The 27762-nt window shown below is 36.7% G+C and overlaps 1 protein-coding gene across 1 annotated transcript in view; it reads left to right on the top strand.

Moving 5' to 3' along the window:
• ZRANB3 (zinc finger RANBP2-type containing 3) overlaps nucleotides 1-27762 on the top strand; it is a 215719-nt gene that overhangs the window by 54581 nt on the left and 133376 nt on the right. Inside the window, exon 3 of the mRNA XM_046657892.1 lies at nucleotides 26985-27003. Coding sequence (XP_046513848.1) covers nucleotides 26985-27003 — 19 coding nt within the window. The remainder of the gene's footprint in view (nucleotides 1-26984; nucleotides 27004-27762) is intronic.

Below are 27762 nucleotides of genomic sequence, written 5' to 3'. Positions count from 1 at the left end.
AATAACACCTACTCATTAAATAGTTGTGTGGATGAAATGATAATTGTAAAGCACTTGGCCCAGTGCCTGGCTCAGTGATTGTTATTATTCTGATTCTCTGTTGCTGCATAATAAATCGCCACAAAGCTTAGTGGCTTAAAGCAACAGTTAGGGTTTTGTTATCCGTGGTGGTTCAGGGGGTTGGCTGGGTTCCACTGAGCAGTTCTCACTCAGGGTCCTTGATGCAGCCACAGTCAGGTGGCGGCAGGGCTGCAGTCATCTTGAAGGCTTTCTTACTCTTATGTCTGGCAATCGATTCTGGCTCTTGGCTGAGATCTCTCCACTTCCTCACAGCATGGTGACAATTCCAAGAACAAGCTTCCCAAGAGAATCAGGCGGAAGCTGTGTCACCTTTTATGACATCTTCGGAAGTCACCTAGTGTTAACTTTGGCTGTAGGTCATAGACTCCAGCAAATTTCAAGAGGAGGGAACTTAGACCCCTCTCTTAATAGAAAGAGGATCAATGCCACCTTGCAAGAAGAACCTGTGTGTTATGGGAGATATTGATGCAGTCATTTTTAGACAATAAAATCTGCCACAGTTAGCCATTATTCATGTGCATGTTTACATATATGCAAAAATTTTACATAAAATTTTGGTCCCCCATCCCCAATACTTTATAAAGTTTTCCATGGACTTTTAGTAAACTCTTTTGTTTGTATCTAGAGTACCCTGTGGCCAGCAGGTGGTGTTGGCATCCTTCTAGCTTCTAGTCGAGACCTATAGTTTGTTAGTCCTTCATCAGAGTGCAAACTCCATCTTGTAAGGTTAATGCCGTTAATTCCTGCTCATTGCTATCATTTATGAAACCTGTGATCACTCCTCTGTGTTTATGCAGGGTGTGTACATGAGGAATGGGGGAAAGTCTTGGGGACCATCTTAGAATCCTGCCTGCCACAAGCCTCTTGGGGAAGTTTTTGCTTTAGTTATTATACTTTTCAAGTCTACAATTTCCATTTGGTTATTTTTTATAATTTCTATATTTTTATTAAGATTTCCTAATTGAATAATAGTCATTTTCCTTTAACTTTTTTTTAATAGTCATTTTCCTTTAATTTTCTTTGAACATATTTATAATAGCTACATTTGCTTCTTTGTCTTCCAAATTTAACATCTGGGCACACTCAGTTTTTATTAACTGATCTTTCCCCCTGTTTATTTGTACGTCTAGTAATTTTTGGTTGAAAACTGTACATTTTAGACAATATTGTAGCAGATCTGATTCTGTTTTATTTTCTTTGTTCCCTACAGTATACAGTCAATGATGCTCAACATCTCTGCTCAATGTGTTTATTCTTATTTTTTTAGCCTAGCTTCCTATGCATTGTCCATCTGTCTATAGCTCTATAGTATAGTCATCAGCTCATGGTTCGGATAGAGATAATGCTGAAACACCTTGAGCCCTTAAGGCTTCCACTTTGTGCCTATCAATCTGTACTTGGGTTGAGGAACTCATTCAAAATTGCAGTCATCTCAAGACTTGCTTTCTTTTCACTTCTCCCCATGCTCTCTCAAGTCTCCCTCACACATGTACCTGTAGTTTCCTAGTCAGTCAGGGACTGTGTGAAGAGCTTATTTCAGCCCTTTTATGACTCTCTCATTTCTAAGATGCCCCATTAAATTTCTGGATTGTTCACTGCTTGCCCTAGCTGGGACCACAACCTTGGAGGAGTAGAGCTGTAGATTTTCTCTGTTCGTTTCCATGTATGTCCACCACTTTTTTTTCACTTATATTTTTTATTAATAGGGTAATACACTTTCAAGGTAGAATGCCACCATGTTCTTATATAAGTGTTACCAAGGTTGACATCTCATGGTAATTCCAATACATTTGTTATACAATGAGAACTTTTAAAATGTTATTCTGGTATGTTATTTTATATCCCCCTCTGTTACTTGTCAAACTTTAATAGCTGTGCAAGCCCACCACTGTTAAAGGGCAAGCCATGGGTTTTTTGTCCTCTACTTCTAATTGAGTCCAACCTCTCTGGCAGGAAAGCTGCTGGTTTTCACTGTTAGCCTCACGGTGGTATAACTACTGCTCTTAGAGTAGTCAAATTCCTAGAGGCAGAAAATAGAACGATGGTTACCAGGGGCTGAGGGGAGAGAGGGAATGGAGAGTTGTTGTTTAATGGGTATAGAGTTTCAGGTTGTTGGGTTTATTTTGCTTGAGGAAGATTAGCCCTGAGCTAACATCTGTGCCAGTCCTCCTCCACTATAAATGTGGGTTGCCGCCACAGCATAGCTGATGAATGGTATAGGTCTGTGCCTGGGATCCACACACGTGAAACTGGGTGGCTGAAGCAGAGTGCACCGAACTTAACCACAATGCCATGGGGCTGGCTCCTACAGTTTCAGTTTTGCAAGGTGAAAAGGTCTAGAGATTGATTGCACAACAGTGAGAATATACGTAACACTACTGAATTGTACACTTAAACTGGTACACTTAAATTGGTAAATTTTATGTTATATGTATTTTACCACAATTAAAAAGTTAAAAACAAGAAACTACTGTTCTTGTCAACAGAACTGAGAGGAACTGGGGTGGTGTGGACGGGACTAGCCTCAGGCAAAAAGGCCACAGCCTTCTGCTATTCTTACCTGAAACTTCAGTATGATTTTAAGAATAAATGTTCTCAATTTGTGTTCTGCATCAGTCTACAGCCCTGAAATGATTGTTGTTAAAATTCTGTACCATTTAATAATTGTTTTTTATGGAGAGGAATCACTGGCTTCTTCATGCCACCATAACTGGTTGTCACTTCCTCACCTACTCCTTCTTAGTGTCTTCTGCAGATTCTTATTCATGGTTCCTTTTCCCAAATGATAGAGTGTCCTAGAGGGTAGTCCTTGGATCTTTTCTCTTTTCTTTCTTTGCCTTCCCTGGGAGATTTCATCAAGTCTCAACATTTAAGATATTACCTATCTGCTGGTGGTTCCCAAATTTGTAACCCCAGATCATAGTCTTCCCTACTCCCCAGACCTGTGTATCTACCTGCCTATTTGACATCCTACTTAGATGTTTAGTGGACATCTCCAACTTAATAAAGCTGAAACGAAACTCCTGATAAGTGCTGCCAGAAACTGGCTTCTCTCTCAGTCTACCCCATCTCAGTTACTGCTGTCTTCATTCTTCCATTTCCTCAGGCCAGTAACTTTGAGTTCATTCTTGACTCCTGTCTTTCATAGGTCCACCACATCAGAATATCTTGTCAATTTTGCCTTCAAAATGTACACAGAATTTGATCCTCTTCCCACCACCCTCACTGCTGCCACCACTTTCAAGCCACCATCGTATCTACCTGAGATTAGTAGGTAGGCTTTCCACTGTTTTCTTCTTACTGTTCTTTCCTCCTATAATATTTTCTGAATAGAGCAGTTAGAATGATCCTGCTTTACGTTAATGGGATTCTGTCACTCTTCTGCTCAGATTCTCCCAATGGATGGTTTCTCATTGCACTCAGAATAAAAGCCAAAGTCCTTACCAAGGCTTACTAGATCCTACAGAATCTTACTCCCCATTCCCTTCCTAACCTCATAACCCTCTACTCTCCCTCACTCAGCTCACTTTGCTCCTCCAGACCTCCAGACATGCCTCTGTCTCAGAGCCTTTTTACTTATTTTCCCTTTGCCTGGAATAGCCTCACCCCACCACGCTTATCCTCATGCCTTAGCTTCCTTACTTGCTTCAGATCTTTATCTAAAACTCACTTTCTGTGTGAGGTCTTCCTCAGCCACCCTATCCAAATTTCCATGCCTGCTTCCACAATACTTCATATTCTTCTTTCTTGCTTTATTTTTTAACCTTAGCACTTATCACTAATATACTGTACATTTAACTTATTTTGTTTGCTGTCTGTTTCTCTCACTAAAATTTTAGCCCCACGAGGGCAGAATTTTCTTCTTTTATTACTACCTATTATTATATTACTATCATCCTAAAACCTAAAATAATACCAAGCTCTTAAACTTGTAATAAATATAGGAGGTTTATAGTGAAAGGTGAAGAAAGGCATGAGTTTCCAGATTAAAAGGTCTCTCTGGGTATCAAGTAGAATGAAGGAAGCACATTCTTTTGAAATTTCAAAATATCGAGATTATAAAGAAGATCCCAAAAAGCTACCAGAGAAAAGAAACAAAAGTCTACAAATTAGCAAATATTGATGCTGTAAGGCAGTGGAGCATGGATACTATAAGACAGTGGGACAATTTCATTGAAATTTTAAAGAAAAATGAATGTTAACCTAGAATTCTTTACCCAAGAAAACTGTCCAAAATGTGAGGTCGGAATAAAGACATTTTCATACATGAAAACATATGAAGATAAATGGAGAGGTAAATGATATTTATCTCTGAGATAGCTGAGGATTTTGTTTGTCAAAACGGGGTTGAAGACCAAGAGAGGCTACAACAACCAGCAAACTGACCCCAAAGTCCATGAGTACAAGCTCCAGATGACATTTGTGCATCTTGCAAGAGAAGCAATCAGGCCATATTAAAGTAGGAATTCAGTTATGTCCAAAAAGACTGGAATAAAAATTGATAAATTAGAATGAAAAAGAGGCAGAATAATATTGGGACTGTGGTAAAATAGATATGTTTCTGGTCTCATTACACACAAGAAAGATGGTCAGAAAAAACAAAATAACTAAATAAGAAAGTTAGTGTCCTGATATTAGGTAGACTCAAAGTAATAGGATTTTGAGAAATTAATTGAATGTAAGAAAAGAGACTTCTTCTGACCTTGAGGTAGCATAGTAAGAAGGAAACATAACCTGAGCGTAATTCTTGGCTTTGCTCTGAACAGTATTCATAGAAACCCTGACATTGTACATGCTGTGTCTTGATTTTGATTTTTTAAAAAAGAATTAGCTTTATATCCAAAGTGTGGAAGTCTTAATTATGGTTAGAGGCGATAACCTAAGTTTTATCAACATAAAAAATATTTTAAAAAGTTAGATGTAAAAAAGAAAATTAGATGTAAAAGAAGTTGGAAAGGACAGACATAAGTACTACTACCAACATCTTTATTCTCTATAGAGGTTCTCAAATTTTGTTGCATTTTAAAGTCATCTGGGACCCTTTCAAAATCTTGATGCCCAACTGCATCATACCAATTAAGTCAAAATCTTTGAAAGTGGGACTTCCGTATCAGTTTGTTTGTTTGTTGTTTTAAATTTGCCAGGTGATTCCAGTGTGTAGTCAAATTTGAGAATCGGTGGTCGAAAGTTCATGGAACTAGAACTAGAAGCTGAAATATTTTCTCTGAAGTTACAAATGTGACGAGTAGTAGAATCATTCTTACAACTATCATCATTGGGAAAATAGGAGGAGGTGTGGTAAGCAGATGCTGGAAATGAGCCAATTTTTCCTTAGTGGGACGCCAAATCTTTTCATGGTGGGATGTGGTGACAAATCAAGATTCTGCATTTTGTTTCCAGGTTAATCTGTTAGTCATTTTATTTTACTTGCAAAGAGGAAATGTCCCTTTAGTCATGTTCCTAATTTTATAAGAATCTGTACCATCTTTTTATATGGATTGAGTTAATTAGAGCTAGATCAATGAAGTCATTATGAATAAATTATTATCTGGATGTTAAAGTCAATTTCCTATGGTAAACGTAGTTTACATATTTTTTGTGACTAGATACAGTTTTCTATAGAAGACATTTTAACAACTGTAGTTTCCTCTGGCAAAAATTTTAGACACAAGGTTATGTGTTAATAGTCCTTAGGACTATCAAAACAAGACTTTCAGTACTTGAGTAAAGTCATTTGCCTTTCTTAGCAAATAACTTAGGCAGGAACTGAACTTTCTGAATGCAAGGTACAAAATAATTATGGTTTTGTTTTAAATTTTGTAGTAATAAGATTGTAAATAGATTCCAACCTTTTCCTTCTCTAATTGCCTCAGCCTTTATTACCCTTGGCTATGCATTAGAATCCCCTGGGAAACTTTCAAAAATCAGTCTCCTGTTTTTTAAAGTTCATTAACAATTGATAACTGGAGCCTAGTGCTCGGACCTCAGAGAGACTTTTCCAGTCAGGCTAGAATTAAAGAATATGAGTTTATGATTTTCTTTTTCCACAGAAGTCAATAGATAATATCTGGAGTGATGAATAATAAAATTGCAAAATAAGCATATTAGTTAAGGTTATAAAGGTTGCCTTTCAGGAGTGGTAATCGGACTGGAGGTGAGGAGGCATGAAGGTGGGACGATTAATCTTCATTATAAGCTCTTCTGTACTATGTACTTTTTAAAAAGAAAAGCTATGCTCATGAACTACATTGATTAAAAAAATTAATAGATATAAAAATATCATTCCCTTACATTTTGAAATAATCAAATGTTCTTTATTAGAGTCAAAATTTATAAAATCAATAAATTAGGATGTCATTTTGTATTAAAGAGTAATTCTAAACTTTACCAAAAAAGATCCTTTTAGGAAGTTTCTTACTAATTTTTTAAAGTAAACTTTTCACTAAAATATGTCTCATATAAGTGAGTGAATGTCTATTTTAAAAATTCCTCTAAAAATACTTGAATTCTTATTTTTTATTATGGTCTATTTGGGATTTTTTTTAAGATTTTTATTTTTTCCTTGTTCTCCCCCAAACCCCCCAGTACATAGCTGTGTATTTTCAGTTGTGGGTCCTTCTGTATATGGCATGTAGGATGCTGCCTCAGCATGGCTTGATGAGCGGCGCCATGTCCGTGCCCAGGATTCGAACCTGCGAAACCCTGGGCCACCCAGGCAGAGCACGCAAACTTAACCACTCGGCCATGGGTCCAGCCCCTGGGATTGTTTTTACAGTTAAAAAAACTTAATTGTGTAATTGAGAAATGCGCATAAGTGTTATTTTTGTATCCTTGACTTCCTGAGAATTTCTTCATTCTAACATCCTCCTGCTACTCTTTTAATTCTTAAGGCAAGAAGACTATCTCATCTTAAAAATTAGTTGAGTGAGGGGCCCGCCCCGTGGCCGAGTGGTTAAGTTTGAGCGCTCCGCTGCAGCGGCCCAGGGTTCAGATCCTGGGCGCGGACATGGCACCGCTCGTCAGGCCACGTTGAGGTGGTGTCCCACATCCCACAACTAGAAGGACCCACAACTGAGATATACAGCTGGGTTTGAGATATACAGGGGGGTTTGGGGAGATAAAGCAGAAAAAAAAGAAAAGAAAGATTGGCAACAGTTGTTAGCCCAGGTGCCAATCTTTAAAAAAAAAAAAAAAATTACTTGAGTGCATAGAACATGTTGACTTTTATTAGCTTTATAAATAATGTCAATAATATGAATCACATTGACATCTTTATCTCTAGTACAGTAACGGTTTATTTAGTAGAATACTTTTTTAAAGTCAGGTTTATTGAAGTGTAATTTACATGTAGTAAAATTACCCTTTTAAAGTGTACAGTTTGATGTGTTTAGACAGATTTATACAATTGTGTAGCCACCACCAAAATCAAGATGGAGAAGACTTTCGTCATCCTAGGAAGTTCCCTTGTGCCCCTTCGTAATCAATCCCCTCCCTCAACCTCTAACTCTTGGCAACAACGTATCTGATTTCTGTCCCTGTAGTTTTGTTTTTTCTAGACTGCCATATAAATGGAATCATGCAATATGTAGCATTTTGTGTCTGGCTTCTTTCACTAACACCGTACTTTTGAGTGATCCATTTGGTGAATGTGTCATTCCTTTTTATTGATGAGTAATTCTACTGTATAGTGTACCAAAATTTGTTTAGCTGTTTACCTGTTGATGGACATTTTGGATTATTTGTAGTTTTTCATGATTGTGAATAAAGCTACTATAAATATTCACATGCAGATCTTTGTGTGGACATGTTTTTATTTCTTTTATGTAAATACTTAGGAGTGGGATGCTAGGACATATTGTAAATGTATGTTTAACTTTCTAAGAGACTACTGTGCTGTTTTTTAAGTGGGTGTATATTTTTCATTCCCATCAGCAAATATATGAGGGTTCCAGTCACTCTGCATGCTTGTCAACATTTGGCATTATAAATCTTTTTAATTTTATCCATTCTAGTAGGTGTGTAATGGTATCTTATTGTGGTTTTAATTTGCAGTTCTCAGATGACTAATGATGTTGAGCATATTTTTCTGTGCTTACTGGCCATCTGTACGTTTTTGTTATGAAGTGTCTATTCAAATCTTTTGCCTACTTAAAAAATTGTGTTATCTTCTTATTATTGAATTGTAAGAGTTATTTATATATTCTGGATACCAGTCCTTTATCAGTGATTACATGTTCTTCTAGCCTGTGGCTTGTCTTAGCAATTTCTTTTGAAGAACAGATGTTAATTTTGATCAAGTCCAATTTATCAAATTTTTCAATAGTTTGTGCTTTTTGAGTCTTATCTAAGAAAAAGCTTAATTCAAGGTCACAAAAAATCTTTCCCTGTGTTTTCTTCTACAAATTTAATAGTTTGACATATAGTTCTATAATCCATTTCAACTTAATTTTTGTATACGATGTGAGACATAGGCTGCGGATTTTGTTTTATTTTTGCATATACATGTCCAATTATTCTCACACCATTTGTTGAAAATACTGCTTTCTCCATCAAATTACTTTGGTACCCTTGTCAAAAAGCAATTGACCCTGAATGTGTAGGTTTATTCTTGACTCTATTCTGTTCTGTTGATCCTTATATCTATCCTTATGCAAATGCCACGTTGTTTTGAGTACATCTTGAAATTGGTTTATTTTTATGGAAAACTGAAATTTTTGAGTTTATTGAGCTGAAATTTTTCTATTTTATAGCTATTTTCTATCTTTCTAGCTTTTTCCCGTTGGTACTATGTATGTCCTCTAGAATAAGATTACCTCCTATTTTATATGACAGTTCTTCATCTATTTGAATAAATGTACACATTTTAATTTGGACTATGCCCCCATAAGCTCTAGACCTTTTTGTCTTAGGACGTTTTTGTCTTTTTATGTTCAGGGCTTATCACATATTAGGAGCTCAATAAATATTTGTTGAACTGGATTGAATTGAATTCTCTGTGGAATAATTTTTTGGTAGTGTTCTTAAAACAGGTTACTTGTATTCAACATAGCGAAAAAGCATAGTTCCTTTGATATTCATGTCATTAAGAAATCATGGTTTTCTTAAGCAAGAAATGAATCTTTCTGGACAATTACATTATAACTGGTTTGTTTTTATCCACTGGAAAGGGCTTGATTTTATTTTATTTATTTATTTATTTATTTTGAGGAAGATTAGCCCTGGGCTAACATCTGCCACCAATCCTCCTCTTTTTGCTGAGGAGGACTGGCCCTGAGCTAACATTCATGCCCATCTTCCTCTACTTTATATCTGGGATGCCTACCACAGCATGGCTTGCCAAGTGGTGCCATGTCCGCACCCGGGATCTGAACCGGCGAACCTCAGGCTGCCAAAGCGGAATGTGCGCCCTTAACCACTGCGCCAGTGGGTCGGCCCCTGATTTTATTTTTAATTTTACTTTATTTTTTTTGAAGATTGGCACCTAAGCTAACATCTGTTACCAATCTTTTGTTTTTTCTTCTTCTTCTCCCCAAAGCCCCCCTGGTACATAGTTGTATATTCTAGTGGTAGGTCCTTCTAGTTGTGCTATGTGGGACACTACCTCTGCATGGCTTGATGAGTGGTGACTAGGTCCACGCCCCAGAATCCGAACCAGTGAAACCCTGGGCTGCCAAAGCAGAGCCTACAAACTTAACCACTCGGCCACAGGGCTGGCGCCTACTTTTTATTTATTTATTTTTTATCATGGGTTTGTGTGTACATAGTTTAAAGATCAATAGCTTTATAAGGCTCCATACGAAAAACACCCATCTCCCGATATCCCCTAATCTTCCTCTTTACAGTTTCCAATTCCTCAGAGCTATCACTTTCAACTCTTTAAGTCTTGGCTGTTTACACCATATCTCTGAATAGTGTGCTTAAATTGCAACTTTTTTAATTTCCAATTTTAGACATTATCTTTTGGGTTCTTTTCATACTTTGTGCCAGACACTGATTGGGCCGGTTCAATATAGGAATTCATTTCCTTTAGTTGGGGAATTTCAAAGAATTCTTAATATTATTTGTATCCTCTTTGTTTTCACTGTTCTTTCTTTCCACATTATTCAGATATTGAATGTCTTGAATTGGTCCTCTAATGTTCTTATCTCTTTTTTCCTGTTTTTCAACCCATTGTATTTTTGCCCTCCTTTGTGAGAATTTTGCTCAACTCTATCTTCTAGTTCTTCTATTGAGCTTTTAATCTCTGCTATATATTTTTAATTTCCAAGAGCTCTTTTTTGTTCTCTGAGTTTTTCCTCTTACTAGCATTCTGTTCTTGCTTTGTGGGTGAGCTCTCTTCTCTGAGGATATTAATGATGACTTTTCTTGAGTTGTTTTCTCTTTAAATAGTCACTGTTTCCTTCAACTTGCTTTCTTTCTGTGTGTTTTGAATTCTTTCATATTATTCGTCGTTCTTAAATGTCTAGTGATCTATCTCCGTCTAGTGATAACTCTGTTTCACCCTCTCCAGAGAATAAACTCAGACTTTTGATAAGGTGTGGGAGGACCTTGTGTAAAGTAGGGGAGCTGGGAGTCTAATTGTTTCATAAATGTAACAATCATCCTGTTTTCTTCCCTGTCTTCACCCTACTTGCAGAAATATCTTGTTCTGCCACTTTCTAACCTCTTTGGGAGTTCTTCAGTACCAATCAAGTTGCTTTTCAGCTTTATCTGCCGCTGAAGTAGATTTCCACTTCTCAGATCTGCCAGGACGCTTTTCAGTTCATCTTCTTTCCACCTTCTGAAATTTGCTTGCTGTTTTCTCCTTCTGTCCTGTGGGTTTATGTCTTTCAAAATAAATCCATTCATTGTCATTTTAAGATGGATTTACTCTGATGAAGAGATAAGAAAGATTTCTAGTTAAAAATGGCATTTGAACATGCTCAGGTAGCTCTGCTCCTTCTTGAAACTTCTCTTTAATCAGAAATTTTTCTTAATTTCTTCAGCCAAGAACTCAATTCTAATCTGACATTTTCTTTTTTTTTTTTTATGCTTAAAATTATCACTGTTTCCATTAGTAACTGTGACTACATATGTTTAATAGAGAGGGCTTCCCTTGCCTGTCTCTTGCTGCACTCTTGCAATATGCTGGTTGCTGTGCTTTCAATATGGTATTCTGCTGATTTATAGCTTTAGGTCAAGAGTGATGCTGAAGTTACTATATGACCTTTTTTCTTACTGCTCTCCAGCATCAATAGAGATAGAGAAGACATATTTACTTAGGGTCATTATTTTCATATGCAGCAGAAGTGGCTGTTTCCCCATATCTTTCACATATATACTTTTGGTATGTTTTGAGAGCTGCACCATTAAGCATCATGGCCATTTGCCCTCCACATTTTGCATGCTTATTCTTAATTTCTTCTCTTGACTTCTGATTCTTGTTTGCTGCTGTTAAGGGTATCAAGTTCTGTGCTACACATTTCATTGCATCCTTTTACCTGTATTCATGTCTTCTTTTTAAAAAGAAAGTAATCTCTTAATCTGTCACTTCTTTTATTGATCATTTCTCATTGGCTTTTTGGTTTATGTAAAATGTCTGGCTTTCATGGACCTAACCAGCCAATTAAAATATTTCCCCTAAATTGATGAAAATCAGTTAATACATTGGGTATACTTATTGAATCTTTGGCTTGTCACAGTTGCATTGGTTGGTTGTTTTATTTCCAAAGGAGACATCTTTGTTCATAGTATGGTTTGAGAAGGGCCTATGCCTAGGTTTGAAGATGATTCTGGAAAAGATAAGGGTATTAAAAAATATTTTGTTTATTTAATTTAATAATAATACATGTACATGGATCAACACTAAAACGGCACAAAAGAGTATACAATGAAAAATTTCCCTTCTCCCTTTCACCTGCTCTCCTACCCACCTAGTCCTCTAGTTCCCCTTCTTGGAAGAAACCACTGGAACTATTTTCTTCTATATCCTTCTAGAGATCTATGAATTTATAAACATATATGCATATAGATCAGAAGTATAGTGTTTTTACTCTTGCCACATCCATTCAACACAGTACTGTAAGTCCTAGCAGAGCAGTTAGGAAAGAAAAAGATATACAAGGCATCCACATCCAAAAGGAAGAAGTAAAATGATCTCTGTTCGTAGATGACACGATCTTATATATATAAAAAACCCTAAAGATGTCACCATAATATTGTTAAAACTAAGAAACAAAGTCAGTAAAATTGTAGGATACAAAATCAACATATAAAAGTCAGTTGCATTTCTATACATTAATAATAAACTATCAGAAAGGTAAATTAAGAAAATAATCCCATTTCCAATAGCATTAAAAAGAATAAAATACTGAGGCCGGCCCCATGGCCTAGTAGTTGGGTTTGGCGCACTCCACTTTGGCTGCCCAGGTTTGTGGGTTTGGATCCTGGGCACAGACCTACACCACTCGTTGGCCATGTTGTTGTGGCAGCCCACATATAAAGTAGAGGAGGATTGGCACAGATGTTAGCTCAGGGTTAATCTTCCTTAGCAAAAAAAATAAAATAAAATAAAAGACTTGGGAATAAATTTAACCAAGGAGGTGAAAGGTCTGTCCACTGAAAACTGTAAAACATTGGTGAAAGAAATTGAAGAAGACACAAATAAATGGAAATATGTCCTGTGTTCATGGACTAGGAGAATTAATATTGGTAAAATGTCCACACTACCCAAAGCAATCTACAGATTGAATGCAATCTCGACCAAAATTCTAATGACATTTCTCACAGAAATAGAAAAAATAATCCTAAAATTCATGTGGAACCACAAAAGACCTTGAATAGCCAAAGCATTCCTGGGAAAGAAGAACAAAGTTGGAGGCATCACACTTCATAATTTCAAATTATATTACAAAACTATAGTAATCAAAACAATATGGTACTGGCATAAAAACAGACACATAGGCAAATGGAACAGAATAGAGAGCCTAGAAATGAACCCATGCATATGCATTCAACTAATCTTCAACAGAGGCACCAAGAATACACAATAGGAAAAAGATGGTTTGCAAATCATATATCCATTAATGGGTTAATATCCAAACTATATGAAGAACACATACAACTCCATAGCAAAAAAACAAATAACCTGACCAAAAAATGGGCAGTGAGGGCCAGCCCCATGGCATAGTGGTTAAGTTCTGTGTGTTCTACTTTGGCAGCCTGAGTTCTCAGGTTTGGCTCCCGGGCATGGACCTACACCACTTGTCAGCCATGCTGTGGCAGCTACCCACATATAAAGTGGAGGAAGATTGATGCAGATGTTAGCTCAGAGCTAATCTTCCTCAAGGAAAAAAAAAGGAAGATTGGCAACAGATGTTAGCTCAGGGCTAATCTTCCTCAGCAAAAAAGAAAAAAAATGAGCAGTGGGCTTGAATGGACATTTTTCCAAAGAAGACATACAAATAGTCAACAGGTTTAGGAAGAGGTGATCAACATCACTAATCTTCAGGGAAATACAAATCAAAATCACAATAAGATATCCCCTCACTCCTGTTAGGACAGCTGTTATCAAAAAGTCAAAAGATAAGTGTTGGTGAGGGTGTGTAGAGAAAGGAAACCTTGTGTACTATTGGCAGCAATGTAAAATAGTACAGCCATTTTGGAAAACAGTATGGAGGTTCCTCAAAAAATTAAAAATAGAACTACTCACTACCCACAGAACTACCCAGCAATCCTACTTCTGGGTATATAACCCAAGGAAATGAAATCACTATCTGGAAGAGATATTTGTACTCCCATCTTTATTACAGCATTATTCACAGGAGCCAAGATAAGACAGCCATCCATCGATGGATGAATGGATAAAGAAAATGATGGTATATATATTCAGTGGAATATTATTTAAAAAAAGAAGTAAGTCCTCCCATCTGTGACAACATAGATGAACCTGGAGGACATTATGCTAAGTGAAATAAGCCATACACAAAAAGACAAAGACTGCATGATCTCATTTGTATGCAGAATCTAAAGAAAGAAATCAAACTCATAGCAACAGAGAGTAGAATGGTGGTTACCAGAGGCTGGAGGTGGGGGGAAAGGGAAGATGTTGGTCAAAGGGTATGAACTTTCACTTGTACGATGAATAAGTTCTGGAGACCTAATGTTCAGCATGGTGACTGTAGTTAATGTTCTTACCACATACACACAAAAAACGGTAACTATGGGAGGTGATGGCTATATTAATTAACTTGATTTTGTAGTAATCATTTCACAATGTATACGTATATCAAAACATCATGTTGTATACCTTAGATGTATATAGTTTTTATTTGTCAATCATCCCTCGCTAAAGCTGGAAAAAAGAAATATAGTGCGTTCAAACCACAGCCTCAGATGCCCTTAGCTTTTTAAGGGTATGTTCAATAGGTGACATATTAAATATGCCATCAACTAAAATTCACAGATTTTTAAAATATGTACCATGTTGTGGGAAATAAGACCACAAAGTCAAGGTTTAGAGCAGCACTTATTTACTACACTGCACCCAGTAGGGAATGAGAGTAAGGACATATAAACTGGAGTAGATTGACTATCACACCTCAGTTCCTAGATTGGCTTTTTATAGACATTCAGTTTATGTTCTTAAAAGAAAAGCGTACAAGATTAGACAGCAAATTTGTTTCAGGCACATCTAGTCACAAGATGATGATGTCAAAATGTTATAAAAAATATTGTTAATATTCTGTGTTGTTAACTTATAATTGAGTAGTAATTTGAGTGCTATTTGTAAAGAATGCTGATAACATGCTTCTGAAAGAGAAAGATCTCAGTATTTGGCCAGAGGGAGTGAAACACAAGATTCTATCAGTTTGAGACTAGTTTTTCTCTAATCGGCTATCTCTGTGACATTGGAGCTCTTTCTATGTCTGGGATCTGATTTCTTTTTCAACTATTATTTTGCATTTCCTCAATTTTGACTTTATAACAATTCTGTTTTTATACTCAAGCATAGTACTTTGAACTTATTCCTGTACAATTACATCTATTGGCATGGGTTCTGTGTGTTCACTCTTCTGATAAATCCACATTTTGTTTCTTAATATGGTCTTAATAGAAAGGTTTTATTTATCAGGCCAAACTCATAACCCTTCTGCACTGTATCAGAAACTTCCTCCAGGTCACTAATTCCTCAAAGGTGGTTCATGGATATATTCCAAGACAGCAATTGGCAAACTTTTTCTATAAAGGGCCAGATAGTAAATATTTTAGACTTTGCATACCATACCATCTCTGTCACTATTACTCAACTCTGTTCTTGTTGCTTGAAAGCAGCCAGTAACAATATGTAAATGAATGAGCAAGACTGTGTTCCAATAAAACTTTATTTACAAAAATAATTGATAGGCCGGATTTGACTCATGAACAGTAATTTGCAAACTCTTGTTTTAAGGGTCTTATGAATTCTCTATTAATTGTTAAGTGCTGAGTTTTCGTTTAGATTATACCCCAAAAATAGTGCTGTAAGAATATTCTGGATTATCTAAATTACTTTAAAATCAGGCACATGTGTATTTGTTGCTGTCTTTTGTATTTAGGATTATATGAGGCATTTCTCCCTCACCCACATACCCACACCAAATACTTCTTATTGTGGAATGCTGAATGAATAAAGGTTTTTACAATAGTCGAAATAGAGAAAAGTGGGCTAATTGAGATACTGCTTGGCACATAGGGGTGGCATGCATGGAGAATGTTGTACTCATGAGGGAACTAATTTTTTTAGCTTCCAAACTTGAAACTTTCGGTATCAGTAACTGTGATAGTCAATATGAAATGAAGAATTTTTCTCTTCTTGATTACTGCCATAATTATATGCCTGTTTGATAGAGGTTTCAGTAACACCTCAGAGCTGACTTGATCTTTACGTGACAGAGGTGGCTACAGTGTTTCCAAATCACTCCTTGAAAGTGGCCTTAGAATTTGTGGCAGAGCCTGATGTTACTTCCCCAAAATCCCTTCTTCCCTTTTCTGTCACTAACACAACCCTGGTGGTGGGGGCTATGTGACCAGCTAAAACCCTTTTTTTCCAAGCTCCATTTTGACTAGGAGTGGTTATGTGACACAGTGTGAGCGCTGAAACATTAGTAGAAGTCACTAGTTAGTGGTTTTGGGAAAGCTTGTTAAAATAGTGTCAACTCAGTTGGCAAGTGCCCTTTTGTCCTCTTCCTTTCTTCCTGCATCAAACAATGATGCCAAACCTGGAACTCTAACAGCTGTCTCTGGACCCACCAGGAAGGAAAGGAGATTGTAGAGGTGTGGCTGTGCTATCTTGGCTGCTGCTGCGTAATTGACTACCTAACTCCAGGCTTCCTGTTAAGTGTGTATGGGGGGTGGTGGTCGTGAGGGGGTGGCTGGAGGGAGTGAGTGAGGAGGGAAAATAGTCCTATCTATTTTAGCCCTTACTATTTGGCTTTTTATTATGTGCAGATGGATTCACTTCCCTTTCATTAAAGAAGTAAGTACAGGATATGGATACAGTTTAAATATTAAATAGACATGAGGTTATTTGTTTTTACCATAAAACCAAAGAGCATCAATTTAGCTTTTGCAAAATAACATCATCTGTCATATGAAATTAAGATCATTAAATTGAATTGTTTTTATTTTGTAGTTTATTCTTAATTTTGTAAATGTGTTCTCGTTTTTAAAATATTTTCTAAAATTTCTAAGTATAAGGAATTTGTACCTCATTTTGGGTTTGTACTTATTTAACATAAAATGTTTTAAATAAACATTAGGGCTTTTGGAGAATTTTTTCCTTTGAAATGAGTTTGATGATTACTCAGATATGAGGACCAGCTTGAGGGTGAGGCCGAGGCATTCATTTTGAATCCAGCCAATATTTTAATGTTTCTCTGTCTCTCTCTCAATGTAACCTTTATTGCACATTTGGATAGAAGTGACTAGTACTCCCCTCTTCTGCCTTACAGCCTTTACCTTGAAAGGACATCTACCGTAACATTAGTAACATTTAGTACAGTCATTTGCTTATATGTTTGTTTCTTGCTCAGACTAAGGGTCTAGCACTATGCCTGGTGCTCAAAGTTATATTTGGTGGATGACTAAAGGAATAATGTGTACTTGGTGGTTATTGAAATTGAAAAACAATTTTTAATATATACTTGCTCTGATTCACCGCATATCTATTCAAGATAAAGTAGAGACTATAATAAAAATGTTCAGCTTTTATTAACACATAATTCAGTAACTCCAAAGACCAGGCTAAAAAAGGAATTTGTCAACAAAAGTTTAGTATCCTGCTATATTCCAAGAGGCTGTCAGTTTGTAATAAAATTATTTAACTTATTCCTCCATCTACATATCAACGTTTGAGTATTAATGATATACATATCTTTTTTTTTTTTTTTTGAGGAAGGTTAGCCCTGAGCTAACATCTGCTGCCAATCCTTCTCTTTTTGCTGAGGAAGGCTGGCTCTGAGCTAACATCCGTGCCCATCTTCCTCTACTTTATACGTGGGAAGCCTGCCACAGCATGGCTTGTCAAGCCGTGCCATGTCTGCACCCAGGATCCAAACTGGCGAACCCCAGACTGCCAAAGCAGAACGTGTAAACTTAACCGCTGTGCCACCGGGCTGGCCCCTGTACATATCTTTTTTAATGAAGCAATTTTAATACTGTAAATCATTTTTACTACTTATAAAATCACTTTAGACTAGATCGAACAGACCTAACTTACTTCTTAATTGCTTTTTTATATGAACTACATTTTTGTTTTTAACTCCAAAATATTCTAATGAATATTATTGTCTAATTAAGCCCTAAAAATTCTCCATTAGTTGCTGCAGGAATAATCAATTTTTTTGACCTGCAGTTTTATAAGCAAGAATAAATAATTGTGTAGAAGCTATATGTGAAATAATGGCTCAATAGGAATTATTATACATCCTGAAAACAATAATAATTCTCTCAAAACAGCTGAGATACACCATTTTTTTCTAACCATCTAGGAGGATGCAGAGACTTTTTCCTGTTTTGCTCTTTATTAGTAAAAGTTATAGGGCAATTTTGTGCTAATGAAGTCAGACTAATGAAGCATAATATTTTCAAGACATTCTCAAGCATTAGGGACTAGTTTAACTTTTTTAAAGCTCATGAACAGAAAAAGCAATTCTTTTTAAAAATTCATTTTGTTTTTGGTATACATAAGGGATTTAATTTATATTACCCCATATCTCTTAGGTACCTTGAAATTATTACAGGATTTTATGTCCTTTGTGTATGTGACTGGTGTTTCATAATGGATAAAAAGAACTAAAACCAAACAAAAGACTAAATTTTCTTTTAACTTGCTTTTCATTGTCATAACATGTGCAGCAGCTGTGGGTTGCTTCACCTAAAGTCTTTCTCCTCTTCCTTCTCTATTAAAAGACTCTAGAATTCTTTGGGGGTCCCTTCCATGTGCTTCTGAGCATTGTGGGTAAGGATATGTTGTCTGGAGCTGCTTAGGATGATAGAGTAGAAAGATGACATGAATAGGCTACTGAATTAACCACCCTGGAACCATCCCACTCCTGCATTTCTTGTTATGTATTATGTGATATATTAATTCTCTTTAGTGCTTAAGCCATTTTGGATTGAGTTTCCCTTCTTGCACTGCATCCTCATGGAAAGAGTGTTTATAAAACCAGTTTTTAAAGTCGATCACATTTCCTTCCATTTATAACTGCTAAATTTGAAGCTACTCTCCTGTGTAACTTCCATATATCCATTGCCAGTGTTTGCTTACTGACAGTGAACACAGTTATTTGGTTTTTATTGAACAGAATTTATCATCGCCATCATAACAACAATAAAGTTTTTTATGGTATCTTTCCATTTATAAAGTACTATCTTACCTCATTTGATCACAGCTCAGCTTACTTGGCTTAGTCATTTCATAAAACGGATGAGACTAAGAAGCTGGATATAGAGGTCTAGGATATATTTAATTATATGCTTGCAAATAAGAGCAGTGCTTTAAGCTTTTACAGAAATGCAGCAAAATGGTTTGGTAGCAACCAAAATAAATATTGTTGTTTTGTGGTTTTTATTTTAAACAGAAATTACTGACCAAGGGTGGGAATCAGAGGCTCAAATCAATTGTTTAATCCCTTTAGAGATTTTTTTTTTTTTTTTTTTTGTATCTAGGGCTTAATTAGCTTTAGTTTCAAATGTCAATATGCATCGTCTGTCATAATAACTTCAGGATATCCAGGAAAGAAATGTCCACAAAGGGTGGATCGGGAACATATGCTAAACATTGCTAAAAGCCTTAGGTTCAAATTTAGGATTTGTATATGGGTGGTAGTTAAAACTATGAGAATGGATGATAGCTTTAGGAATTTAGGTGGAGCACAAAGAGAGAATGACTGAAGATCAAACATGGAAGAGGATGGGCAGAGGAGGAGGCACCAGGGAAAGAGGCAGAGATGAGAGCTAGGAGAATCAGGAGCAGCTGGGAGGCCCAGGAGAGCTTGTCCAGGAAGTAGTCGTTCTATCCCAGACGCTGTGAAGAGGCCAAGCTAGATGAAAACCAGCTGAAGGTTTTCTGACTAGTACATTTACTTGCCATTTGCCAAAGCAATGGGAAACAAGGACTTTTACTTGTAAATTTCAACCTCAACTTTTTCCTTTTCTTTTTCATGTTACGCGTTATAGCATGTTGTAATACTATATTGTGCACTTTTGGGATTTTACACAAGATCAAGAAAGGTGTAAATCTTATGTTATTATTTGTGACACATATATGTATATATACATACATATGTAAACTTGTACTTACAAAGAATGTTTCTAAAAAGTTACACAAGAAATTGGTAACTTTGGGGCTGGCCCCATGGCCAAGTGGTTAAGTTCACATGCTCCGCTGCAGGCGGCCCAGTGTTTTGTTGGTTCGAATCCTGGGCGCTGACATGGCACTGCTCATCAAACCACGCTGAGGTGGCATCCCACGTGCCACACCTAGAAGGACCCACAACGACGAATATACAACTACATACCGGGAGGCTTTGGGGAGAAAAAGGAAAAAAATAAAATCTTTAAAAAAAAAAAGGAAATTGCTAACTTTGTTGCCTCCAGAGCAGCCAATATCTGGGACACCCTTGAGAAATGGGTTTGGGGAAAGACTTCCTGCTTTCCTATTTTTGAATCATGTATATATGAATGTGTCCCCACTTCGAAAAGTAAATAATCTTAAAGCTAAACAAATAAAACAAAGGCCATTTTATCATGTTGAACCTTTACAGTTAGGGGGGAAAGTATTTTAAGACATTGCTGTGGCTGGAAAAAAAAAATTATGGCTTGGTCCTCTGAACCTATGGTCCCCATGGCTTGATTTGTAGGGGAGAGTAGGTGGAGTTTATTAAAGTAACAGTAAGTTAGCATCGGTCAAATATACCATACTAAAGAATAGTGTGGTATATAATATGGTATAGTATGTAGTCAATCATTTAGTATATAAATGCTAATGGACAGATTACCTATGAATATGTAAAAGATCAGTATTCTCCCTGAGGTAATAGCCCATTTCTGAGGCCGAAGTATGCATGGTAGTTGATTAAGCAGATCCTGTTTTCAGGTACCAAGTTCTGAATCCTGTACTTAGAATTCAAAACAGAATTAAAGAATTCGTCTTATATAGGTTCACCTCATTCAATTCTCAGTGTAATCAAAATATTCTCTTGGAGAGTTTTGCTGTTTTCTTTTTACAAACATGATTTATTCAAAAGAGCAATGGGTGTTAATTACAGAAGGGGTGGTTTTTTTTAGTATAAAGAAATTGGAGAAAAGCTTCAGGTTAAACACAAATTGTTCAGTTCTGTGAGTCTTGGATTAGAAAATAAGCTGGTGTGTAAAATGATTCTCAGAAGAGTATAATACTGTTCAGTTTTCTCTTCTGTATCTTATGAGAATTTGGGTTAAATATAGCAAACACTGAGCGTGTGTATCCAAAGATATGGCTGCTGCAAACAGTGTAGTATGTACGTCTTGATATTGTTAAGTAGATGATTAATGTAAGGAGCCTCCAGGTTTTGGAAACAACTCAGTGAAATGAAAAGTTGCTTTTTGATGCCTGCAGCCAAGCTGCATAAATTATAATTCAAGCAATTAACAATGAATTTGGAACAAAGAATATTATTTATTTTTTGTAACAATGTAAAACTGAACTGCCTGTAAAATTCAGATACAATTGTATAGCTGTTGGCACACCAAACCAGGTTTGGCAAATACAATGGATATTCCTTAACAAAGGAAGTTTTCTTATTGGCTGTAGGTTAAAGTCCCTGTAACTCAGATCATATTTGCCATTTCCCAATGGGAGAAAAAGCTATTTTTATTTTCAGGGATAACTGTGATTATGGGCAGTCCTTTGTTTACAAAGTACACTTTAGTTTCATTCATATGTGGTGTAGAATTTCCATGAAGTGAGAAATTGTATTAGCCATATTTTTCCTTTTTAAGTTGTGGTAGCTCATTAAGGTCTCCATCAGTCATCTTTCTTATTTTCTTTCTCATTCTTCATTCCTTGCCCACTCTTCAAGTTTCCAACATGTTCTATAGCTACTGCCCTATTTTTAATCTTTTTTTTTTTGCTACCAAAATTCCTTTCTGATTTCTCTGTATTTGTTGCCTCCATTTTTTCCTACCCACAATCTTCTTAACCACTTTTGTGTGATGCTTACAAGTGAGCTCCTGATAACTTAGCATGGTGGGCCATTAGCCTTATCCATTGCATCATCGTTGTGGCGTTTGAACTGTTAATTAACATTTACTCTGTTGTTAATTTGTTTTCCCTGGGCTTCTTAGACCCTGATCCTTGTCCCCTCTTCCTTGAATACTTCTGCTTCTTCCCCTTGCTTCCTAAAGAAGAGTGTTTCCCAAGGTTCTAGCCATGAAAAATTTCTTCCTCTTTTTTTACAATTTACACATGAGAACCCCGTTCATTTCTGTTTCCTCTGTTATCATCTTCATGTGTATCTGCTTTGTCATTTTTATTTATTGTCTCGACTTGATTCCCAAGTTCCTGATCCACTTTATATCTGCCTGCTAGATGTTACACTCATAGAGTCAATAAGATATTTACTGGGCTATTTATACTAGTCTATCTTTTAAAAAATCTTTTCTGGACCCTAGTTTTCCTGGCAGCCACCACCATTTTTCTTTGCTTCTGTCTACAGGGTAATTCCTTGAGACAGTAATCTACTTACTCTCTCCCTTGCACTCCTCCCTTCTCTCTTGAACTCACTCAAGTGAGGCTCCTCGTCCCCTACCAGTCTATCAAAGCGGCTCTTGTCAGAGCTGTGAATGACCTCTTCCCAAATCAAATGTTCAGTTCTCAGACCTCATTTTGCTAGACTCCTCAGCAGCATTTGCTATAGTTGTCCATTCCCTCCTTCTCAAAACAATTTCTTTACTTGGCTTCTAGGGCACCACATTCTTGTATCTTTTTACATTGCTCCATACTCCTCCTCAGTCTCCTTTGCTGAATGCTTCTCCTCTTTGTGACCTCTAATTGTTGGAGGGTTCCAGGGCTCAGTCGATAGCTCTCTTCTCCCTATACTCTTACTCCCTAGGTAATCTCATTTAGTCTCCTGACTTTAAATATCATCTATTTGGTATTCTGCTTTGCAATACTCTTAGCACTCCCTTTCCTTTGTTACCTCCCTTCAGTTTTGCACATTCAGATTTTCAGAATGTGTCCTTTCTGCTTCTAGAGTCCTCATTTAGAAAACACATCGTCCATTAAATTCATGCATACCAAGCTTCATTGCTTACCAGATTTCCTTTTCATCTTCTCCTATCTTGAATCTGTGTTAAGGTGTGTTTATTGTTCGGATATTTTCTTAAGTTTTTTTCCTCAGATGTTTGCTTGAGTGGTGTAATCTTAGAGATCTTGATTAGCCTCAAGTATCTTTTTGCTATCTTTTACAAATAATGGGTATCTTGGCTAGTATAAGATTCATGATTTCTTCTGCTTTCCTTTCAAGTTTTCTAGATCCTTTTTCCATTGTTTTTCAGCTTCTGGTGTTGATGATAAGTCCAATGCCAGTCCTGTTTTTTCCCTTTATGGATAATTGTTCTTTTTATCTGAACACTTCTAGGATTTTCTCTTTATTCTTAAAATTAATGAATTTTATAAGGATATGAGTAGATATGTGTCTTTTCTCTTCAATCGAACTTGAAATTTGGATTTTTCAGAGGTGTTTCTTCAGCCCAGAAAAATTTTATTATTTACCTAATTGTTGCCTCTCATTCATGTAGTGCCTTTTTCTCTTTTTGACACCTATTTTTGACATATTAGTTTTCTGGAGCTATCCTTCAAGTCTTTTTTTCTTTTCCTTCACTATTTCCATTTATTTAACTTTCTACTCTCTGCTTTGATGTAATCTTTGCATTTCATCTTCAGGTCTACTTATTTAGGTGTCAATAATGATCATCTTTTTTTTAAATTCATCTACTGATTTTAGTTTGAAAATCACGGTTTTGAGCTTTAGGAAGGATGTGTGGTGTGTGTGTGTTGCATTAGAATTTACTTAAGTGCTCTAACAATTTTTGTGCAGGTGTTTATCTTTCTTCTCTAGCATTTCTCTTTTACTAGGTCTGTGTTCAGATTAGTGACTCTTATTCTGCTGTTTCAAATGTTGGGGCCTCTCACATGGTCAGTTATTTTTCTATGATGGCTCATTGGAAATTAGATCTAGTTGCTGAACTATCCTTAACAACAGGAATCCCAGAGGTCGGAATAGATACAGAACCTAAAGTTTAAGGACAGTTATCCCCACTAGAGACACATGAGGGAAGTCTGAAGCTCTCCAATCTGCTTGAACTGTTGTAGTTTCCAAAGTAGGGAAGACTCACCTATCTCATGTTAGGAAAATCCAGCATATTCAGAAGGATTGAGTGTAATCTTACCCCTGAGGTTTTCAGCTCCCTGAAAGCCAAGCTATTGCAGTGATCCACAGCTCTCAGTTTTTGCCCAAGGCTCTGATGCTGCTTTTCACTCAGCTACCCACAGAGTAGTTTAGCTGCATAGCAGTTTGCTCAAATGTTACCTTTATCTTTAGAAAGTTAAGGAACTTAGAGTTGCGAATAGAGGAGAACAAGCCACAGTCAAGTTGTCATGTTTCAGAATACCCTGGATCCTCACTCATTCCAGTGCCATTTACAGATGACTCTCAAATTTGTTATATCTCCAGTCCCTACCACTCCCCGACTCACATATCAAGTGGCTTACTTGACAGTTCGACTTGGATATCTAATGGATATCACAAAGGTTACACGTCCAGGCTGAACTTTTGATTGTCATCCCCAAACCTACTCCTCTCCCAGCCTTTCCTTTCTCAGTGAATGGTATCACCACCATTTTTCACAGTTAATTGCTTGAGCCATCATCTGAAGATTCATTCTTGACTTCTCTCACTTATTTTTGCATCTGCATCCTAATCAACCAGCAAGTCTTATTTGCTATACTTTCAAAATGTACCTAGACTGACCACTTGTCACCACCTCTACCTCTGCCACTCATCCATACCTCGTTTCTCTCTTGATGTTTCTCTCTCTCTCAGCAGGTGCCTCCTGACTGCTCTCCATGCTTCTGCTGTTGCCCTTTACAGTTTGTTCTCTATAAGCCAGAGCAATCTTTTTTTTTTAAATATATATTTTGTGTGTGTATGAGTAAGATTCACCCTGAGCTAACATCCATTGCCAGTCCTCCTCTATTTTTTTTCGCTTGAGGAAGATTAGCCCTGAGCTAACATGTGTGCCAATCTTCCTCTATCTTGTATGTGGGACACCTCCACAACATGGCTGATGAGTGGAGTAGGTCTGCACTGGGACCTGAACCCCCGAGCCTGGGCCACCAAATAGAGCGCTAGGGGCTTTAACCACTCGGCCACAGGGCCAGCCCCAGAGCAATCTTTTTAAAAAGTAAAATGTTGCTTCCCTCAAAAAGATTCTAAGAAAATCCAGACTCCTTGCCATTGCTTATAAGGCTTTCCACAATCAGGACCCCAGCTGTGTTTCAACTGTATAATTCTGTTTTCCATGACTCACTGTGCTTTAGTCACACTAGCGTCCTTGCTCTTCCTTAACTACATCATAGCTATCTTATCTCAGGTGCCTTGCACTTGCTGATCACTTTGTTGAGTATACTCTTCCTCAAGGTTTTCTCGAGATTCCTTTCCTCATAAATTTGTGTCTTTCGGGGGCCGGCCCCATGGCTCAGCCGTTAGGTGCACACGTTCTGCTTTGGCGGCCCAGGCTTTGGCGGTTCGGATCCCAGATGTGGACTTGGCACACCGTGCTGTGGTAGGCATCCCACATATAAAGTAGAGGAAGATGAGCATGGATGTTAGCTCAGGGCCAGGCTTCCTCAGCAAAAAGAGAAGAATTGGCAGTAGTTAGCTCAGGGCTAGTCATCCTTAAAAAAAAAAAAAATTGGTGTCTTGCTCAAATCTATTCAAATTGCCTTATCACAAAGACTGTTCCTGACCACTCTATAAAATAGATCCTCCCCTGCGTTCCTATTCCACCTTACCTTCTTTTGTTTTTTTTAATAGCACTTATCACCACTTGAATCATGTTTGTTTATTGTCTTCTTCTAGTTACTTTCGATGAAGGAAGGACTTTTTAATTCTCTCTCATATCCCTAGCACTTAGAACAGTAGTAGGTACATAGTAGACACTCAATAAATAATGTACACTTGAAGCGAATGACGTCTTTACCAAATTTGAGTTGGATTTTGAAATGAAAAAGTAGATATACACATGAATCTTCCTGGCAATAAATCATGTTTTTCAAAGTATTGCTTTTTAGTTTTCTACTTTTTTAGGCTTGTTTGCAAAGGAAAAAAAACGTAAACTTTTTACTCTTGCATGTGTTTTAAATTTTAGCTAAAGTATTTGTATTTTATTTTTCCATAAAAATGCTTATTGGTTAGCCTGACGTCTTTTTTCTTCTTAAGCACAAAATTCCACTTTACCTGTAACTTATTCCTTGATAATATATTTATTACCAAATTCTTAATTGGTGTTAAAAGACACCTCATAAAATTGTATTACGTCAAGACCATGGGGAATAAAGGAAGAAAAAAAATAGAAGTGGGAACTTTATTCCTTTCCAATTTTTATAATATTTCAGTATTTTGGGGGTTGCCTGGAAATCCCCTCAATTAAAAGATTGGTTTTTCCTCTTATGCTGTACTCACTGTCTCTGAGGGCCCACTTGTGATCCCAACCATACCTGCTATTCTTTCCTTTTGCTCTTTGCTTTTTCTTCTACTTAGGACCTCAGTTTGTATCCACTATCCTCAATTTTCAGTGGATAGAGTTTACTTTTATGGGTTAATAAGAAAGGACAGAGAAGAGAAAATTTAGAAAAATAATAGTAGAAACCAAAATTCAGCTTGAAAATAGGCTTAGCATATATAATATAGCATATATAATTATATATATAACATACTAATGTGTGGTTGACATTTATTTTCTTGCCCGTTAATACAGCATTCTTCTAATCTGTAGGGAAGACCAAGTTTAAGGTTTATTGGTAAAGTCATTGGTACAATCACTTGCCATTTTGCTCATATTTTTGAAGGGTCATGGTAGCTATCTCCATAGGTGGGCAGTGGGGAACAGCACATCTTAAACTCTAACACTCCCACATAGCCATATGCCATTGGCAGCTGGAGAGTCTTATAAAATCAGCACTGGCCCATGTTCTCATGCACAGTTATAAACACCTCTCTCTAGTTTTGTACTTTAACATTTGCAAACTATTTTTGTGACAAGCTACTTAATCAGAGTGTTTAAAATGGTTGACTTTGATAAATAAGAGATTAATTTGGTTTTATTTTTATTTTTTCCAGGTGTATGGTGGCTGATGAAGTAAGTGTTTTCATGATTTTTATGTCTTTTATTAAATTCCACAACTAATTTTTAGTGTCTACAATTTACCATGTACTCTCTGTCTTTCCATGTGACTGTATGTCTATATGTGGAGAGAAGGAGAAGGGGAGGGAGGGGAAAGCAGGGAGGGGTGTGGCGAGAATAAGAATGAGAATGAGTGTGTGTGTGTGTGTGTGAGCACATATACACATGCAAAATGTGCACTTAGAACGTGTCAATGTTAACATCAGTGATCCAAAATTCTATATTGTTGGCCTAGAAACCATGAATGTACTTTGAAATGCCACCCCAAGTGAAGCTAAACTTTTTTAAGATTTTGCTCTAAAGTTTATTGTTAATTGTTTTGTACTAGTATGAAACAAAATGTTAAAATGTTAACATAATGTTAATATTATCTGTAAACAATTCGATGTGTTTAAGTGGCCTGGACTTGTATGTATTCACATTCATGTTTTCTCACTGAAATGAAGTTCTTGTATGAACTATGATACTCTTTTCATGTATTCTTAGAATGTATGTAAATCAATAAGGTTCTAATTTTTAATATCAGTTTGAGAAATATGTTGCTGTTTTCTTGATGCCTTTAAAAATAACAGCAAAACATATACATTTAAAAATATATTAGAGGGGCTGGCCCGGTGGCGCAGCGGTTAAGTTCACACGTTCCGTTTCTCAGCGGCCTGGGGTTCACCAGTTCGGATCCCAGGTGCGGACATGGCACCGCTTGGCAAAAGCCAT

Source organism: Equus quagga, chromosome 4 (genome assembly GCF_021613505.1).
Source record: "Equus quagga isolate Etosha38 chromosome 4, UCLA_HA_Equagga_1.0, whole genome shotgun sequence".
NCBI lineage: Eukaryota > Metazoa > Chordata > Mammalia > Perissodactyla > Equidae > Equus > Equus quagga.
This window is presented reverse-complemented; position numbering and strand designations above follow the sequence as displayed.